General features: G+C 42.4%; 1 protein-coding gene across 2 annotated transcripts in view; it reads left to right on the plus strand.

Annotated features, from left to right (window-relative positions):
• The window catches only part of SHANK2 (SH3 and multiple ankyrin repeat domains 2), a 434,329-nt gene that overhangs the window by 136,590 nt on the left and 277,625 nt on the right, over positions 1–20,114 (plus strand). For both annotated transcript variants that reach the window (XM_066632040.1, XM_066632049.1), the window contains one exon: positions 3,801–3,914. In XM_066632040.1, coding sequence (XP_066488137.1) covers positions 3,801–3,914 — 114 coding nt within the window. The remainder of the gene's footprint in view (positions 1–3,800; positions 3,915–20,114) is intronic.

Genomic DNA, 20,114 nt, shown 5'->3' on the forward strand with positions numbered 1-20,114 from the left:
TAAGTACTCTATTTTCTTGTAGTAGTATTAAATCTGTAAGTAATAAAGCTTGTGACCCAGTTTATCACAGGCTCAGCATTCATAGGTCACAATTCACACAGCATACTTTGAAGAAGCTTTACTAAAGTCTCACTGAAGTGTCTTCCATGGCTACTGTGCATTAACTCCTTTTCTGGACTCCATCATCATCAGTCAGTTTTTTTTTCTTATTAAAATGGAGCTATATTTTCAGCATTGAAAAAAATATCTGAAGTACATAAAGGGGATCCTTTATCCTTTTAGAGAAATGCTTACATTGTAAGCCTGCTCAGAATCCACTTGCAAACTCTCTCTTATACTACTGTAGAGTTTTCTTTTCAATGCTATAGGCTATCTGTAATTTCTCCGTGCTACCCCTTTATCATATACTGTTCTATACTGTACTTCTGAATTACATGCATTAAAAGCCAGTGGGAAGGGATTGTTTAAATTGGATTGGTAAGGCATTGTGAGCCAATTCATATAGCTAATTCTCCTTCTTCATAATCAAGCACACACTCACATGGGGAAACAGAACATGAACCAGGCAGTACATGGTCAGCACTGTGGCAATTAGCATGATCAATGGTACAATTACCATGTACTACATTTCCATTTCTTTGCAATACTGCAGTCAGGTATGGATATGAGACTGTGCATGAGATGACAGACCCTACATCTGTGTTCTGTAAAAATGCCAAGTGTAATAAAGGACTAATCAGATTTTGCTATGCAGATGCTTGAAACTAAACATGCAAAGAGATTCTGTAGCGTCTGTGTACAGTTGATTATCTTAAGGTTATGAACTTGATGTTGTGAATAAGCGAGGCCCTGAGACAACACCCAGCTAGTGTGCTTAAATTTTGAGAAAAGAGATGACAATTGTTAATTGTCCAGAACACTTCTATAATGAGAGCTCTCACTGGAAATTAGGGGGGGGGGGAACAATCAAAAGTGATTCACCCCAAATGCAGTTGTGAGAGTGTGCCAGATAAAAAATAAAATAATAATAATAATACAGGTATTTCTATTCCGCCTTTCTTGGTCCTCAGATTTCTCCTTAGACTTTATTCAAGGCGGTTTACATAGGCAGGCAAATAAGCAGTGTTGCTAGCAGATTCTGAGTGATAACAGATGAAAATTTGTTTGAATGAGATTAAAATCTTATCGAAATCCCTCCCTGCCAATGTAGCTGCACCACTGGAGTGCATGCAGCATCCTGAGGAGGAAGGAGAGTCCTGGAGGTCTCCTTCAGGTAATGGAACATTTGTTCCCTTGCCGCAGGGTAAGCCTCCACTGCTCCAATGTGTCTATTTGTACCTGTGCCATGTCTTTGCTGGCACAAGCCTGAGTTGAACTGGGTAGATGGATCAAGGCCAGGAAGGGGAATAGAATATTGGCAGAGGTTTCTGTTGCTAATAACAGCCTCATTTCCACCTTCAACCCACCCCTATACCTTCCCCAGTCCTCATCCTTTTCCACCTGCCAGCTTACCTGGTGCCGGTGTTACCAAAAGGGCTGTTTTGTTTAGGGGAATTATTACACTGCCCTTATTGGAACATTAGGATCGTAGGCTGGATAACAAGACGGCGTAATGCAGAGAAATTCCCTTTTGCTTAAAGAGGAGACTGAGAGAAAGAAACACAGGGACTCCCATGGAGGCAGCTGTTGCCTAGCTGCCACTAGTGACCATTTGTGGCAGTTGCCAGGCAAGTCTATCATGCATTGCATTTTGCAACCACTGTAAAGTGCACTGCGCCAGTGCAGCTGCTGGATAGGATTGGGCTTTGAGGCAGACAAGAAGAATGGAATGGACTGCTAGGGGTCTGAGTGAAGAGCTGAGGCATATTTAGCGTGCACAAATGCCTTTGTGGAGAACGGAAGTAATCTGTTGTTGCATGTAAGGAGCATTCTGCAATCCACTTCCATCTGGTGCTTGACTTGTATATTGTAAAGAAAGCAGTTATCACAGATAAATTCAGTGATCAGAGCCTATTTCAGGTTTCAGTGATTGATCCTGTAAGTTTTTCTATTAATTTAAAACATTTGTGTTCCACCTTTCCTCTCACAAAATGGTGTACTCAACACAGTTAACAATAAAATAAATATAGTGCACAAATATACAATAAAATACTGTAAAACAAACACAATAACTAACAGCAGCAGGAGAAGAGATAATAATAGAAGCCATAAAACTGCCGCTCAGTAAAAACCATAAAAGACAGCAGCAGATGGCAATAAAACATCAAACCAGTATACAATATTAAATGTGCTTAAATAAGCATAAAAAGTTGGGGAGGGGTTGAGAATGCCAAATGAAAGAGGAATGTCTTCAGTCCCAACGTAAGAAGAGCCCTGCTGGATCAGGCCAAAGGCCCATCTAGTCCCTGTATCTCACAGTGGCCCACCAGATGCCTCAAGGAGCATGCAAGTCAAGAAGAGACCTACATCCAGGTGCCCTCTCTTGCATCTGGTATTCTGAGGTAGCCCAGTTCTAAAATCAGAAGGTTGCACACACCCATTATGGCTTGTAACCCGTGTTGGACTTTTCATTCAGAAATTTGTCCCATGCCCTTTTAAAGGCATCCAAGCCAGATGCCATCACCACATCCTGTGGCAAGCAGTTCCACAGACTAATTACATGAAATATTTTCTTTTATCTGTCCTAACTCTCCCAACACTCAATTTTAGTGGATGTCCCTTCATTCTGGTGTGGTGTGAGAGGGAAAAGAATACCCCCCCCCCACCCATCCCCTGCATAATTTTGTATGTCTCAATCATGTCCCCCCTCAGGTACCTTTTTTCTAGACTGAAGAGTCCCAAACACTGTAATCTTTACTCATAAGAGAGGTGCCCCATCCCAGTAATCATTTTGGTCATTTTTGGTTTATTTCCCCACCAGAAGTTCGACAAGTGCAGTGATATTAATGCAAGAGGGAAGGCGTTCTAAAGGTGATTTGCCACTAAAGAGAAAGTCCTGCCCCTTGTGGCCATAAAACTCGCCTTAGGCAGGAGAGGCACTTATTGCATATCAGAACTCCCTCCAATGACCTTAGAGGGCAAGTTGGTTGATATGGCAGAAGGTTGTCCTGTAGATATCTTGGTCTCAACTTGTTTGCTTTAAAGGTCAATGCAGTGCCTTGAAATGTGCTTGAAAATGAACCAACAGCCAGTGCAGCTGCTGGAACAGCAGTTCATTGGAGTCAAACTGCTGATCCCCAGGCACCACTCAGGTCTCTGAGTAGATAAAGTGCAATATAGCAATCGAGCCTTGAGGTCACCCAGGCAAGAACCACTGAGTTTAGGTCCAATTCGTATAGTTCAGCTGGCACATCAGCCTTAGTTGGGAAAAGGCCCCCTCGCCACAACAGCCACCTGGAGATCCAGAAGGTGTGATAAATCCAGGAGGACCCCCAAGCTGTGAACCTGTAGAGGGAGTGAAACCCTGTTCAGAGCAGATTAATAGTGCAATGCCTAATCATTGATTTCTGAACCAAGAAGACTTTTGTCCAGATTTTATTTTCGTTTGTTTACTGAAAGCAAGTCAAAGTCTGGTCAACACTATGCCAAAACTTACCCAACTCAGAGAAGTGGGAAGAGCAACATTATTATCTTAAATCTTTTTTCCAACATAAGCAATGAAAGGCAGCGTTAATATGGATGTGCAAATTGCTTTTTGATTGTGGTCTTACTATATTGGTAACATTACTGTTTAAGTTTGTGTATCAGAGAAACCTAAATAATAATAAAAATCTAACGTCATCTTCCTATTTTATGCTTAGTTTTGAGCATTGGAGAGGGTGGATTCTGGGAAGGCAGCACCCGAGGACATGTTGGATGGTTTCCTGCAGAATGTGTTGAGGAAGTTCAGTGTAAACCAAATGAAAGCAAACCAGGTAAGACACTGCAGTTCAGTAATACGAAGAATATATCATCTATCATTTTCTCAATTAAAAACTACATTATTTCACACTTAACTGAAGATAAGAGTTTATTGGCCATTATCCAACTGGGATATTTTTGAAATTTGTTGAACTCTGACCTTTAGAAAAAGGATGGCTGCAACTTTGTTTTGTTTTTTAATGATACTTTATTTTCTAGCAGGATATGTAAGCTGCTAAATGTTAAAAAGTTGAAGGTTAATCTTTTAACTTGCTATTTTAAATAGCAAGTGGTGTAAAGTTGGAATATATATATTTTCTTTTCAGAGTTGTTTTTTGCCTTACGTAAAGAGTTAGATACAATTGACACAGTCTAGCCTAAGAAATGCATTTTTAAGTCCCATGAATTTCAGCTGAGAGGAGATGCTCATCTGTATTACTCTTCTCTTTGGATAAACAAGATTTAAAGTGCTTCACTGGTTGGATTGTGTCCTGTATAATGATGGTGGCTCAGGCTCCAGTCCTTTGCACACTTTTCTGGGAGTAAGCCCATTGAATACAGTTGGACTTACTTCTGAGTAGACACGCATAGGATTGTGCTGTATATAAATTTGGCATGTCATATAAATTTATAGAACATTGATGATTGGTGTGGTAGAGGTAGCTTGGCTATTATTGTTTTATGATATATTATCATATCCCTTCCAATCATGTCACAAGAGTTCAGCAACTGTGATTGAGATTGATTAATATCTCTGCTTTCAAATATTTCACATGCTTTTAATTTGATGTTTGGTTTTGGTTATTTCTTCCAGTGTTAAAAAGAAGTAGTTTGTTGGAGGATATATTAGAATTTACGCTTTATTCTTCTAGTGATCTAACTGAATCTTGGCATAAGTGGTAATAGAGGCAAAAATAAAATATGATTTAGAAAGAACCTAAGATTGAATTCACACACTGAACTGTTTTTCATCTATGTTGGAAGGAAATGCAATGTCAAGTACAGTAATAAGTTTACAAGTAATCACTCTGAATTACCTTGGACTAAATATGCCAAAGGAATCTGGAAAATAAATGAAGAGGAATGGTGAAGGGACTAGTGATTAAATCTTATTTACCTGAACGATTAAAGGGATGTCAGCTGAGAAGTGTCAAAAACATGCATAAATTCTGAGAATTCATGCTATGGTCTTTGCAGTGTATCAAAACTTCCACACTGTTTGGAAAAAACATACTCTGAGTGTTCCAAATAACATTGCAGAATTCAGCATTTCTTTAGCATAGCAATTTAGAGCCCAAACCTATCCAACTTTCCAGCATCAGTGCAACTGCAATGCAGCCCCAAGGTAAGGGAACAAATGTTCCTTTACCTTGAGGACGCTCCTGTGACTGCCTCCCCACCACAGGATGCAGTGCATGCCCACTGGCACAGCTGCACCAGCACTGGAAAATTGGATAGGATTGGGCCCTTACTCTCTTAGATCAGTGGTTCTCAAACTTTTTAGCATGGGGACCCACTTTTTAAAATGCACTGTCTCAGGACGTACCTAGGTTTATGAGCCTTTTAAAAAAGTGTTTCACTTTCCCAGTTTCTCAAGCCTCTGCTGTTATCCTTTTTACTATGGGGGGGATGGATGGGAACTGCCTTCTGGAGCAGCCATTAGGCTGCTGCCTGATTTATAAATGCCAAGGGGTGTGGCTATAATGATGATTTGGCAGCAGTGCTCCCCCCAAGTAGCAGCTTCTTTAACCCCTTATGCACAAAGCCTAATCTGCCCTATCATTTTTGCAACCCACCAAAAATCAGGTCCCGGCCCACAGTTTGGGAACCACTGTCCTAGATTATTCTGTAAATGAAGCGCAAATGATTTTTTTTATGACTTTCTTTCTAACTAAATATATGGGAGTTCCGTTATTATTGTGCAATCAAGAAAGTACAGGGTGTAGTATGAAGAGGTAATAAATAAAATCCTGGAGTTAAATGTTCCTCCAAGTGCATCTTTCTCTTGTTGTCTGGTTATCTTTATCGTGCTCATTTCCTGTGACATGACCCTGACACTCCTTTGGGAATCTTGTCTGAAGTTGGAATTTAGCTAAATGCCCACATGTCATTCATCTTCAGGCCATAGTGATCTTAAGATTTATAGTGTTCATGAGAGTATAACGTTTGTAAAACGTTTATAGAACCCAAGCTGGCAACACTGTAGTATAGACAAATTAGGTTTTGCTGCTCCGCTCCTTAGTTTACGCAACATAACAGTGATCAAGAGGAATGGATTACCATATTCTCATTCTCCTTATTCATTTTCCCAAATGTTTGTTACTTCATTACTTCCATTACTTTACAACAACATTTATGTCCCAGACAGTTGATGGAAATCAGAAGGCTTGTCCCTTAGATTGCAGAGGATATTACTCAGCTGACAGGTTGCAGCTTTGCTCCTCTGACAAACATGCATACAGAATTCCTCCCTTCTCTAAGAGCTGACGTGTAACTGACACTTTGGATGGTTCCTAGCTGGCCTGAATGCTAGGGCCTTGTTAGAATAAAAATATAACATAAGGTATGTTTGTGGGCCCTAGTGCCAGTGCTTTGCTGGTCCTAGCCCAGCCCTGGCAGGGCAGCTAAGAGGTAGGTGGGGGCATGGGGGGAGGTGGGAAGGAGGCGTTTCAGGGTGATTGAAGAGAGGCGGGCAGAGGGTGGGGAGAGAGAGCAGGGAAGAGGTGTGCCAGGGGGAGGGAGCGGGGCAGGATGGAGGCGGGACCAGTTGAGCTTTGCTCCTCCCGATCTTGACCCTCCTTTTTGTGCTGCCAGCCTGACACGGAGGCTCAAAATTCTATGCTGACCCTTGGGTCGATGTAAAGTTGAGTAGCCCCATTGCAGGGCTACTCGACTTACCTGGGGGAAGGAGACAAAAGTCCCCTTCTCCCGAGGAGCTGCTGGCACTGCCCGCGACATGCGCAGGATGCAGTGGCAGCCATTTTCAGTGCCGCTGCAGCCCTGGGCTCTGGGAGTGCAGGACTGGGCTGCCCTTTGTTTGAATTCTCAGATACACACACACACCAAGCCTTCCATCATGAAAGCTAAATGTCAAAGAGAAGTATTCTAGTCTTATCACAGACATCCAGTTTTATACATAAGGGAATTTTCCATATGGAGGAAGATGTGAGGCTCCAAGTATAGAAAAGCCCATTCACAGGTTTACCACCTCATTGAGAACTGGACCTTACAAATGCAACTCAGGGTGGAAATACGCTATTATTGACAAGCCTTGTTAGAGTCAAAATCCTCCTCTGTCTTCCAAGAAATGGAGTTGTCATAGGGCCAATTCAAACGATATTTGAAGGATCAAAATGGTAGACAGAAAGCATGCGCCCCCCCCGCTGTCTGTTGCATTTCTGCACAAGACAGCTCTTCCAAAGTTGAATGGTGCTTATTAGATCCTCTGTGAATGTATGTAGGTAGTCAAGGGTACTGGCTGGTGCACCAGATGGGTGGTGATGGTAAGTGTGACACCATTCCATGCAGTATACCACATTAGCCTTTCTATTATCTGAGCCACTCTAGAAACAGATGACAGGATAAGCTCCAGTCCTAGTGGTGTGTCTGAATAGTACAGGTTGAGTCTCATTATTCTCATTATTCATTATTCTGTTCCCAGAACCAGGGCCTCTGAGAGGAATTCTATCAGGGAGTACAAAGTTCCTTTTGGGCCTCTTTGCAAAGGGAGAGGGGTGAAACAGAGTGGGGGAGGGTGGTGACGGGCAAGCAGAATGGGGGGAGGATGAAGACAGCTGGAAAAGGGTTTGGAGCCCATGTCTTCTCACCCATATGGCATCAGCAGTTAGATACAGTAATAATGGAAAACCAAAAACACTCCTAAGTCTCTCTAAAACCTTTTAAATATAGTAAATCATGCAGAAAATTAGCCTTCATATTTAGGCTCGAACTAGAACAGAAAGTGTCCTGTGCATACCAAAATCTTCTTCTACAGCAGCTGTAGTCTTGCAGCTGTGTCTCTGAGCTCCTATACACTCCTTCATGGTAAGCAGATCCACAAGCCAAAGAGCTACTGTAGCAGGCCAGTTTCCTCCCAGATTTGACATTGTGTTAAGGAGTGTCATATATGCATTCCTCAAGCCCAGCATATATGGCTTGCCAGTAGCTGCAGCTGCACACTCATGGTAGTGTCCCCAGCATCCCATGCAGGCAACAAGTCTGGTAGATAGGAAATTGTAAAATCCCAGAAACTTTTTGGGCCCCCTCCTTTAGCTCCTGGGCCCCCTTTTTGACCCTTTGACCCTGGGACAAATTACCCCCTTTACCCCCTCTCCTAGGCCCTGCCCAGAACTTATGCGGATAGCAACAAATGCACTAAAGCAAATCCATTTAAAAAACAAAGTCCCTTTGCTCCAGTGATTTAAAAACAGCCTTGCTGACCTTTTGAACTGCACACAGTGGCAATCAGTCTCTCTACAGGCACTTAGGCTTCACTAGGAAGAAGCAATCTCTCCCTTCAGAAGCCCCAGCAAGGGGAAAAGAATGGGTGATAACTACGGCCATTTAGCCTTCTTTCACCTGCTCAGGGGGAAGGTAGGGGTTAGCCTTGTGCCTGGAGAGAGAATGATTGATGGATTGTCAGCAGGCTGCCCTCTCTTGCATTAACCTGGCTATTGTTAAATGACTGTTTTCCTTTAATTTAAAGGGTATTTCTCATTGCTTCCCCCCAATGAAAAATCTGTGGATAATTAGGTTATACCTGTAATCACTTGTATGATTATCTCTCTACAACAGCAAAAAGTAAAAAGGGTATGATGGTGGAATGTCTCATCAAAGATAGGATCTCAAAACACATAGATGAACAGGCCTTGCTGAGGGAGAATCAGCATGGCTTCTGTAAGGGTAAGTCTTGCCTCACGAACCTTATAGAATTCTTTGAAAAGGTCAACAGGCATGTGGATGTGGGAGAACCCGTGGACATTATATATCTGGACTTTCAGAAGGCGTTCGACACAGTCCCTCACCAAAGGCTACTGAAAAAAACTCCACAGTCAGGGAATTAGAGGACAGGTCCTCTCATGGATTAAGAACTGGTTGGAGGCCAGGAAACAGAGAGTGTGTGTCAATGGGCAATTTTCACAATGGAGAGAGGTGAAAAGCGGTTTGCCCCAAGGATCTGTCCTGGGACTGGTGCTTTTCAACCTCTTCATAAATGACCTGGAGACAGGGTTGAGCAGTGAGGTGGCTAAGTTTGCAGACGATACCAAACTTTTCTGAGTGGTGAAGACCAGAAGTGATTGTGAGGAGCTCCAGAAGGATCTGTCCAGACTGGCAGAATAGGCAGCAAAATGGCAGATGCGCTTCAATGTCAGTAAGTGTAAAGTCATGCACATTGGGGCAAAAAATCAAAACTTTAGATATAGGCTGATGGGTTCTGAGCTGTCTGTAACAGATCAGGAGAGAGAACTTGGGGTGGTGGTGGACAGGTCGATGAAAGTGTCGACCCAATGTGCGGCGGCAGTGAAGAAGGCCAATTCTATGCTTGGGATCATTAGGAAGGGTATTGAGAACAAAGCGGCTAATATTATAATGCCGTTGTACAAATTGATGGTAAGGCCACACCTGAAGTATTGTGTCCAGTTCTGGTCGCTGCATCTCAAAAAAGGCATAGTGGAAATGGAAAAGGTGTAAAAGAGAGCGACTAAGATGATTACTGGGCTGGGGCACCTTCCTTACGAGGAAAGGCTACGGCATTCGCGCCTCTTCAGCCTAGAAAAGAGACGACTGAGGAGGGACATGATTGAGACAGACAAAATTATGCAGGGGATGGACAGAGTGGATAGGGAGATGCTCTTTACACTCTCACATAACACCAGAACCAGGGGACATCCACTAAAATTGAGTGTTGGGAGAGTTAGAACAGACAAAAGAAAATATTTCTTTTCTCAGCGTGTGGTCGGTCTGTGGAATTCCTTGCCACAGGATGTGGTGATGGCGTCTAGCCTGGACGCCTTTAAAAGGGGATTGGACAAGTTTCTGGAGGAAAAATCCATTACGGGGTACAAGCCATGATGTGTATGTGCAACCTGCTGATTTTAGAAATGGGTTATGTCAGAATGCCAGATGCAAGGGAGAGCACCAGGATGAAGTCTCTTGTTATCTGGTGCGCTCCCTGGGGCATTTGGTGGGCCGCTGTGAGATACAGAAAGCTGGACTAGATGGGCCTATGGCCTGATCCAGTGGAGCTGTTCTTACGTTCTTATGTTCTTATGTAAGCAGTTTTTTTAACTGTGATTTTAGAGGGCTGCATTTTTCCCCTTCTCCAGGGATCAGCACATTCCTTCTCATTTGCAGTGGCCATTCCTCTTGAGTCAAATCGATGTATAACAAGGTTGGACCTGTACTGTACATATTTTATGTGTCATTATATTCACTCCAATAAGAAAAATAAAGTGCTGTGTAACCACAAGGACCATTTAAATGTATCAGCTCTCACTCCAGCCATCTTTCTGTCTTCTCTCCAGTGGTGATGGAATTAGCTATATGTTAGAGAAAACAAAAACTCAGACTGCTGACTTTTAAAAATCATATTTCTGTGTTCTATATTATGCTACGCAAAAGGTTAATTTAGATGTGTAAAACCTTCTGAGATATTTTGAGAAGTTATTTTGAAAGAAAAAAATGAAATTCTTTTGACCTACTTTATTATTCATATAGTTTTGCTTGAAAGGTAAGAACATAAGAACAGCCCCACTGGATCAGGCCATAGGCCCATCTAGTCCAGCTTCCTGTATCTCACAGCGGTCTACCAAATGCCCCAGGGAGCACACCTGATAACAAGAGACCTGCATCCTGGTGCCCTCCCTAGCATCTGACATAGCCCATTTTTAAAATCAGGAGGTTGCACATACACATCATGGCTTGTAACCCATAATGGATTTTTCCTCCAGAAACTTTTCCAATCCCCTTTTAAAGGCATCCAGGCCAGATGCCATCACCACATCCTGCGGCAAGGAGTTCCACAGACTAATTACATGCTGTGTAAAGAAATATTTTCATTGTCTGTCCTAACTCTCCCAACACTCAATTTTAGTGGATGTCCCCTGGTTCTGGTGTTATGTGAGAGTGTAAAGAGCATCTCTCTATCCACTCTGTCCATCCCCTGCATAATTTTGTATGTCTCAATCATGTCCCCCCTCAGGTGCCTCTTTTCTAGGCTGAAGAGGCCCAAACACCATAGCCTTTCCTCAAAAGGAAGGTGCCCCAGCCCCATAATCATCTTAGTCGCTCTCTTTTGCACCTTTTCCATTTCAACTATATCCTTTTAGAGATGTGGTGATCGGAACTGGACACAATACTCCAGGTGTGGCCTTACCATCGATTTGTACAATGGCATTATAATATTAGCCGTTTTGTTCTCAATACCTTTTCTAATGATCCCAAGCATAGAATTGACCTTCTTTACTGCTGCCGCACATTGAGTCGACACTTTCATTGACCTGTCCACCACCACCCCAAGATAGTCTAATTCCCTGACTGTGGAGTTTTTTCAGTAGCCTTTGGTGAGGGACCGAGTTGAACGCCTTCTGAAAGTCCAGATATATAATGTCCACGAGTTCTCCTGCTTCCACATGCCTGTTGACCTTTTCAAAGAATTATAAAAGGTTTGTGAGGCAAGACTTACCCTTACAGAAGCCATGCTGATTCTCCCTCAGCAAGGCCTGTTCGTCTATGTGTTTTGAGATTCTATCTTTGATGAGGCATTCCACCATCTTACTCGGTATAGACGTTAGGCTGACCAGCCTATAGTTTCTCAGGTCCCCCCTCTTTCCCTTTTTAAAGAGTGGTAAATCTTATGCAGCATGAGTTTTCCACAAGTATCTAGTGTGGCAATGATTCCGGTCTACTCAGTTTATAGCTTTGCTACAAATAGGGTGTTCATTGCCCAGCACCTCACAGACATGTTGTGCTTTAAAGCAATGGTTCCCAAACTGGTCACAACCCACCAGCCTGAGAAGCACTGACCAATACCCCTTTAAGTGGTTGGGAGAAGGTCAAGGCAACAACATGATTCCCAGGGTCAGACTGCTGCAGGGGGACAGAAGGGGGTGTTTACACTTACCTGCAGCAAGTGCTGCAGTCCTGGGGAGTGCTGCAGGGATTGCAGGGAGGAAAATTATAAAAGGGCACTTCTGGTTTTGTCATGAAAACTGGAAGTGCCCTTTTTCCCTTTTTTTTACAGTTTGGCAGGCAGGGGGCTCCTAGGACTGAAGTGCTGGCTGCAAGTAAGTGAAAAAACCCCTCCTGTCTCTGGCAGCAGCACAATCCTAGGGATTGTGTTGGTGCCTTTCACCCCTCCCTGCCCCTTCAAGGGACAGGGAGAGGTGCTTCCCTAGCTGGTGGGTTGCGACTCACCAGTTTGGGAACTACTGCTATAAATTCAAGAGGGGCAAAACTTTCCATCAGTGTATCTCCAGATGTCCAGAGTGGAAGGCAGATTCTTCACCTCTTCTTAATTTCATCCTGCATGTTTCTTTCATATGAGTCTGTGGCTCCCATTGTAATATCAATCTGTGGTATCAATCAGGAAGACATTTAAGGAGAGCACAAAACATGTCCCCAACACCAGGGTCACAAGTGGGTTAGGTATGTTTTGGCCCCAACTCAATGTCCCTTTTCACTTTTTTCTTCATAAACTAGTGAATGTTATCCATTCATTTATAAAGGACCTTGCAAATAACTAAAAAAGTGCAGTTTGTGCAAATTTTTCTCTCTCCCCCTTTTAATTGGCACCCCTGCCATTTCCTTTCCTACACTTCCTGGAGGCAGCAGGGCATGAAGAAAAACAGCACAAAGGCTTGGAGGCAGAGCTCTGTCATGTGGCAGTACCATTGCTAGTCCTCACCTCACTTGAAGGAGTCTGCTCAGCAAGTAAAAGGAACAATCTGCAATCCAGTTAACACATCACAAGTGTACTCCTAAGCATGCTGTAAGGCTGCAATTCTGCACATTTCCTTGGGACTAAATCCCAGTGAAATCAGTGGACCATATTCCAAATAACCAGATCCAGAAGGTATATTTGTTTTCTTAAGAAATACAGTATAGGTTTTTTGCAGCATGTAATGCAAATTTGTGCAAATTTTAATTGATTGACTGATTAACCAAGGCTAAAATGGTTAACTACTTGCAGCCTCCAAGTAGGCATGAAGTCTGTCAAAACACGGAAAGAAAATAAAAACCTTAAAAACAACCTATGCAGCAAAAACATTAAGCTTATGATCAACAAAATCCAAACTACTCAACAACAGTCATTGATAACACTGTCGGTGACCCTTTGCCAAGAGGGCCCACTCGCTCAGTCTGTGAGCTGGCTGTCAATGGGAAGTGTGGGGGAAACAGTGAGATGAAAGGGAGGATAAAGAGCTTCTGTGAGGGGAATGGGGGAGTTGGGAGGGCAAAGAGATGGGAGCATCTGGGAGGGGGAAGAATGTGGGGTGCAAGGTGCTGGAACCGGTATCTTAAACAAGGAAGAAAAGAAAACCTTTGAATGCCTACACTTATTTATTCTCATGCTAGTCCCAGCAGAAATCTTTGAAGCATCAGCACTAAAGTTTTGGTTCCAGAAAAGAAATATGGCTCCATGGTACAGCATATGCCTTGCTTTCAGCAGAGCCAAGATTCTGTTGCTGGAGTCAACTGTTCAAAAGGTGATGCAGATTAACAGGGTCTTAGGGCCCAATCCTTTCCAACACCGATACAGCCTCAATGCAGCCCCAAAATAAGGGAACAAACATTCCCTTACCTTGAAGAGGCCTCTATGACTGCACCCGCCCCGCCTCCCCAGCAAGATGCAACGTACATGGCATGGCTGCATCAGCATTGGAAAGTTGGATAGGATTTGGCCCTTAGATTAGAACCTTTGGAGAATTGCTGCCTGTCTGAGAAGACATCATGGGGCTAGTTAGGTGGATGGACATATTATAATATAGCATCTTAGGCATTAAGTATAGATGAAAATCAGGAAAGAGAATATAAATATGAAGAGGACATTATGAAATGTTAGCTGTTCACTTGTGACCAAGATACAGTGGCAATTCCCGGTAGGTAAAGGATCTCTCTCTCTCTCTCTCTCTCTCTCTCTGTGAGTGTGTGTGTGTGTGTGTATGAGAGAGAGAGAGAGAGAGAGAGAGAGAGAGAGAGAGAGAGAGAGCGAGCGCGCGCGCACGCGTGAGCTAATCTTACAAAAATTAGGCTGTTATGATATTGCTTACAAGTTGCTGAAATGCCTGATTGGTTGTTTTTTTAAACAATATTCTGCATCACTTTTAAATAAAAATTACAAACTAGATGTTAATTTGAAATGCTCACCATTATGCTACAGGCAAGATCATTAGCTCATCTGAATATTGTATGTCCTGCAGCACAAACCTATTATGCATGTCTACATGGAAGTAATGTGTTCAATGGGACTTTCTCCCAGGAAAATATGTATAGGATTGAAGCCCTAGTCTAATTTGAAGTTAAGCTACAAGAACGGTTTTATTCTCTAAAAGCAATTCTCATGCAAGCCTCTCCCTCACCTTTTACATTTGGAAGGAATAGAAATAAATGGTAGGCCTTCACTGTGGTGGATTTCAGAATATGTGATAAAAACAGATGACAAAGTATATAGAATCTGAGAGAAACTCTAGAGAAAGGGGACACAATGAGAATTAAGCTCTGACAGCTGGTGTTGTTTGCACTCTCCCTCCCCACATAGTGTATGCCTTTAACAGATGTATAAAAGGCAGAAGTTCAATATGTGCAGTTTTCTCTAAGGCTGCACATGTTGAAATTCAGTCATGCAACTACTAAGAGCACAGGTTTTGTCAGCATAAAAGGTGGTAGCTCTATTATCTCCTTGCAAAGATGTGTATATACCATACTCACCTGCAGGATTGGGGCCAAGTAATTACCGTAACTTTTCCCAGTGTTTTTATGTGTTTTCGTTTACTACAGGTAGAGTTCTTATGGGTAATGTTTTAAGGAGGGGTTGAAGCTTCATCTACAAGTGGCTGATATTGATTTGTTTAAAAAATGCTTCAGACAGGTAAATATTTGCATTTTGTTTGGTTTCCTAAATCTTGCCTTGCCCACAAGGAAAAATTTAAGTCACTTGTGTTTGGAGAGAGTTGTGTTAATATACTGTATAAGTGTTCATAGTTGCTACTGGAGGAAAGAAGGGTTCATAGGAGATTTGTTACTAAAGTAGGTCAAACATTTGTCTTCAAACTTTTAAGTATTTAAAAAAAACCCTTAATATTGTAATGGAGTGAGTTATTTTACTTCTGAGGCTGTTCATTCTGAACAACTGCAGGAGAAAATAATGAACTGAAGGTGCAAAGAAAGTAGTAACATTTTAGGACATAGTACTAGTACCTGTTTGTAATTCTGCATGATATATAAGCTAAACAGCAAACATAATGACATGAGTTAACCATAGCCCAATCAAGTTTGTAGTACTTTGACTCTGTAAAATCACTGTCCCTCAATGGCACTATGTAAATAAAAATCATTGCTAGGAAGGCCTGTTGAATTTAGTGGGACTTAAGAAATATATTTCAAGTAGAACTGTTGAGTTGCCAAGCTCCAATCAAAGGAATCTCCCTGTACCTTTAAATCCACTGCTGAGTTAGGATATGAGATAGCTGTGACTTGCCTTCATCTTATTTCCAATTATTTTGTCCATTCCTCCTCCATTTGCTGCTTCTGGGGGAGGCTTTGTTGCTCTTCTTATGAGGTATGTAGGTATATGTTTTGAATTGAACTTAAGTCCTTTTGTCATTCTCTATTTGCAGAACAAATTCAGTCTCTTGCTGATTTTAGTGGGTTTGTTCTAAATGAAATGTACATGGAATTGCGGCTCAATGCAGTACCTACACTGAACTGAATTCTTGATTGGGTTTTGAGTCAATGTAGTCTTTGCATCCATAAGAAGAGAAAAATTTAAATAAGCCCCCCCCCCCCCCCCCGTAAATGTATGGAATTTGGATTAGGGCAATGGGAGAGTTAAAGTCCACTTGCAGCCTGATCCATATTGGGATTCCTGTACCTTTTCATAGAAAGGGAATACCCAGAGGCCAATTATGTGACTAAAGTAGCATCTAGTTTGTCCTGTAATCTTTCTTTTTGAAGAGGATGCAGTTTTATATCTTCTCAAGCTGTACTGTATTACAGTGATCAGAGTTAAATATTCTATGGGACTCCTGTGAATTAAACACAGTTTTTTAGCTTGATAGTATGTTTAGTCTTGTTATACATGCTTACATTTGAAAGTTTTAACCTGAGGGTTTGGCTTGTTCCCAGAGGCAATCATCCTTGACATCAAGGGAGATTTGTTTTTTCCTTTTCTTCCTCCTTGTCTTCAAATACAAGCAGACTTGTAGGCAAGAAGAGGAGCAGTTAAGAATTTATCTTTGGGAGAGAGGAACTTCTTCACAGATCTCCTTCTCTGTAATTTACTAGCAAGCCTTGTGAATAAGGGATATTGAACCCCACACTTGTTCTTGATTGCTATCTGGGTGGGTCACAGTTTTTAACTTCACTGAGGAGAAAGGAATCCTATACAGGCGTGCATCACTTAACAACAGTCTACTTAAGATGCACCGCATATACAATGGTGGTCAAAGCACAACAAAAAGGCTCACAATGATACAGTCAAGTCTCCCATAATCTGCAGCAGAATGTTTGTTTACACAACAAAGAGGCTCTTAATGCAAAGAAGAGGCAATTTATCTCCAGTAGCCTGTGCAGCCAGCGTGTCTGGCTTATTGCTGCTGCAAAACAACCATCTGGCTCAATCCTGGCAAGGTAGAACCAATAGCTTCCTTTTAGGAAAGCATTGTGATTAGACCTTTAGATCTAGAATTGCAGCTTCCCTAATCAAGGCATTATGGGTAAATTTGGACATTATGGGTAAGTGATTAAACTTTAAATTGTGGACTAGATGACAAGCAGGACATAAGTGTTTGTTAGGATGATTTCCAGCCTCTTGCACTAAATTGGAAATAATTAAGAATAGATAGTGTTGAGAACTTTGGTTTGCTACATAAAAGGGACAGTTTTGTACAATAAAGTGTCAAAAATAGTGGCTCAGCGGACTGTTTCTTCTCTGCATGTATAAGCAGCCCAAAAGCAAACTTACAAGTATATAATCACTCCAATGCAACAATGGAAAGTATGCAAATATTGTTTTCATGGAGACCAATATAAGTATTAAGAAAAAGGTACAGGAGGAAAGGGTTAAACTTTCTATTGTACAACATTGCTGCCACAAATAAATAATATGCCTCCATGGAGCTGCATTTTGGTAGTCTCTTTTTTAAAAAGACACCCGCAATAATAACCAGAAGATTCCATCTTGGCTCTCCAATGTAACTGTAGTTTGATCCTTCATATATCAGTTTTTTTAAAAATGCTTTTACTATGAAGTTCTAGACAGACCGACCAGACTACTGTATATCTGATCTATGCCCTTCTCTATTCTATCAGAAAGAGGAGCAAGTTAAAATTGATAGGTTGCAATCGAGAGCAGTGATTTTCAATCTTTTTTGTCTCACAGCACACTGACAAGGTACTAAAATTGTCGAGGCACACCATCAGTTTTTTGACAACTGACAAGGTACACCATGCTGTTGGTAGGGGGCTCACATCCACCAATGTCCCTACTAATAAACTACCCTCCCACAAACTCCCATGGTACCCCTGCAGACCATTCGTGGCACACCAGTGTGCCACAGCACAGTGGTTGAAAATAGCTGATCTAGAGATTACCTTTTATCTTTAAAGCTACTGCTGAAACCAGAAATAAGATCACTGTGTCCGTTTCCCCTCCAGTTCTGTCACTTCCCCTTCCCACATGCCATGTAGTTACCTTTGTGACAGTCCTTGGCACAGTTTTCTGGGAGAAAGCCCCATTGAGCACACTAGGAATTAATTCTGAGTAAATGTGCATAGGATTGTGCTCTTGGAGTCGTCATTATTGCTGTAGATGCAGGAGAAGGTTCTGAAGACAAGGCCAAAGGAAAACCAGACTAGAGAAGCCATAGTTGCTTCATTACCTGTAAGTATGTTGTTGACTTGGGAAAAGGGGGAAAGCCTAAGCGTTTGCAGTCTTGTAACATTAGGGCATGTTCACTCCATCCTATCTTATTGTCTTGACAGATTTCCTTCTCTTCTTGCTTTCAAGCATTTATCAGCGCCACCTGTTGTTCCCTGCTTAAGTCCCATTCAAGTTTCCCACAAGTATGTTATTCCTCAACAATCTGATACACTATATGGGAGCTATTTCCAAAATGTTTGGTGACTCAAACTCAAGTCATGAAAATGCATGATTTTGGGTGACTTGTTGATCTGTGAGTCGCATGCCTGAAAGACTCTGAAAAAAGGACTCTGAAAGATTATGGGTGTGCTTGCTTACCGTTTTTACAGTGTGAAAAACCTCATGGGGCCAGTATTCTGACTGGGTGAGTCTGGAAAGGGAAAGACTCTTGTGATAAATGGGGAAAGGCGGGACTGGGATCTTTTTTCCTGCCTCTGTTAGGAAGGAATGAACAGATGATCATTGGACAAAGGATGAGCATTCTGATATTTTCATTGACTGAGGAAGGACAGGAGGAAGAGCCAAGGGGGTTCTTGCTTACGATTGGCTTGAGAAGCCCAGGGAGGGGGGGAGGCAGGTAAGGGTGGAGGGAATTCATAGCGATCACGCTTTGCACCATGTGGCTGGTGGGGAGGGGGAAGCCTCATTGAATGACTGGCTACAGTGGGACTACTTCTGAGCAGGGCTGCAAAGGATCAGGTCATCATGGTAAGTCTTGGAGCTGCTGCACGTGACCCACCTTCCTTTTGCATCTTCTGTCCGTGCTCTCACACAGTCCCTTCTATCCCCTCCCACCCTGTTTTCAGATGGGGGGGCAGCAGGGGAGTAGTTAAAGAGAACCCCCCCACACACACACACACAGCCTAGTAGCAGCTCTGTTTTTATTTGCAGCGGGCTTTTTAAAGGGGGGACTCGACTCAAGTCTTTTAGAATCACTAAAGGGTGACTCGGCATCTCAGAAAGTGCCCCCGTTACGATTCTTCTTTGAGTCGAGGCACTGGGGGGGGGGTGACTCCAGACTCAACTGGAGTAAAGCCTCACTGAATTTTCCCATCCCTGCAGTAATCTGCTTCATCAGATGTATACCAACTGTAATTCTAAATATTTTTTTCTAACAGTTCCATTTTGTAGATGATCACTAGGTGGCATTGTTTATATACAAAAAGAAGAAAATCAACAGTAGGGAGCTTCCTTTAAACAGTCTTAGCATTTTTCATGTGCCCATAAGAGCAATGACAGCTTATCTGAAGTGTTTTCATCAGACGGAGGTAGTAATTCTTCTAAAGTAAAAATTGACCACCAAGGGTAGGGAAAAGCATTCCTATAATCACTGAACAGCAGTTGGATGTCTAGGGAAGCAGAAGCAGAAGCAGCTGTGAAAATTGTGGTGTGCTCATGATTTTGCAGTCTCTAGCAAATAATGTATCATAGTCTGAGTTTTTTTAGAGGCGGTGGGAATATCTAGAAAGTAGCTTAAGTCTCACTAAAGCGATATACCTGTGCCTGACCTGTATCATTCTGTGCAAGTGAGGGCTCACCCACCCACACACAGAGCATAGGAAAACTAGCACTGATGGGGAAAAGACAAGCCTATAAACCTTCTCTTTGATGTAGCTGTTTTTTTTTATGAAGGAGCATTAAAACATGCAAGTCTCCCACCTGCAGTCTGAAGTGGTACACCAGGGGTGCCCAAACCCCGGCCCTGGGGCCACTTGCAGCCCTCGAGGCCTCTCAATACAGCCCTCAGGGAGCCCCCAGTCTCCAATGAGCCTCTGGAAATTTGTTGGAGCCCACACTGGCCCAACGCAACTGCTCTTAGCATGAGGGCGACTGTTTGAGCTCTTGCGTGAGCTGTGGGTTGAGGGCTTCCCCCAGTGCTTGTTGTTTCACATCTGTGATGCAGTAGCGGCAGCAAAGGAAAGGCCAGCCTTGCTTTCTGCAAGGCCTTTTATAGGCCTTGAGCTATTGCAAGACCTTCATTCATTCATATAAGTTCATCTTTAATATATTCATTTATGTAAACTTATGTAAATTTATTCAAATTTTAAATGTAAATTAATTCTTCCTCCCCCCC

The sequence above is a fragment of the Tiliqua scincoides genome, chromosome 1, assembly GCF_035046505.1.
Source record: "Tiliqua scincoides isolate rTilSci1 chromosome 1, rTilSci1.hap2, whole genome shotgun sequence".
Taxonomy (NCBI): domain Eukaryota; kingdom Metazoa; phylum Chordata; class Lepidosauria; order Squamata; family Scincidae; genus Tiliqua; species Tiliqua scincoides.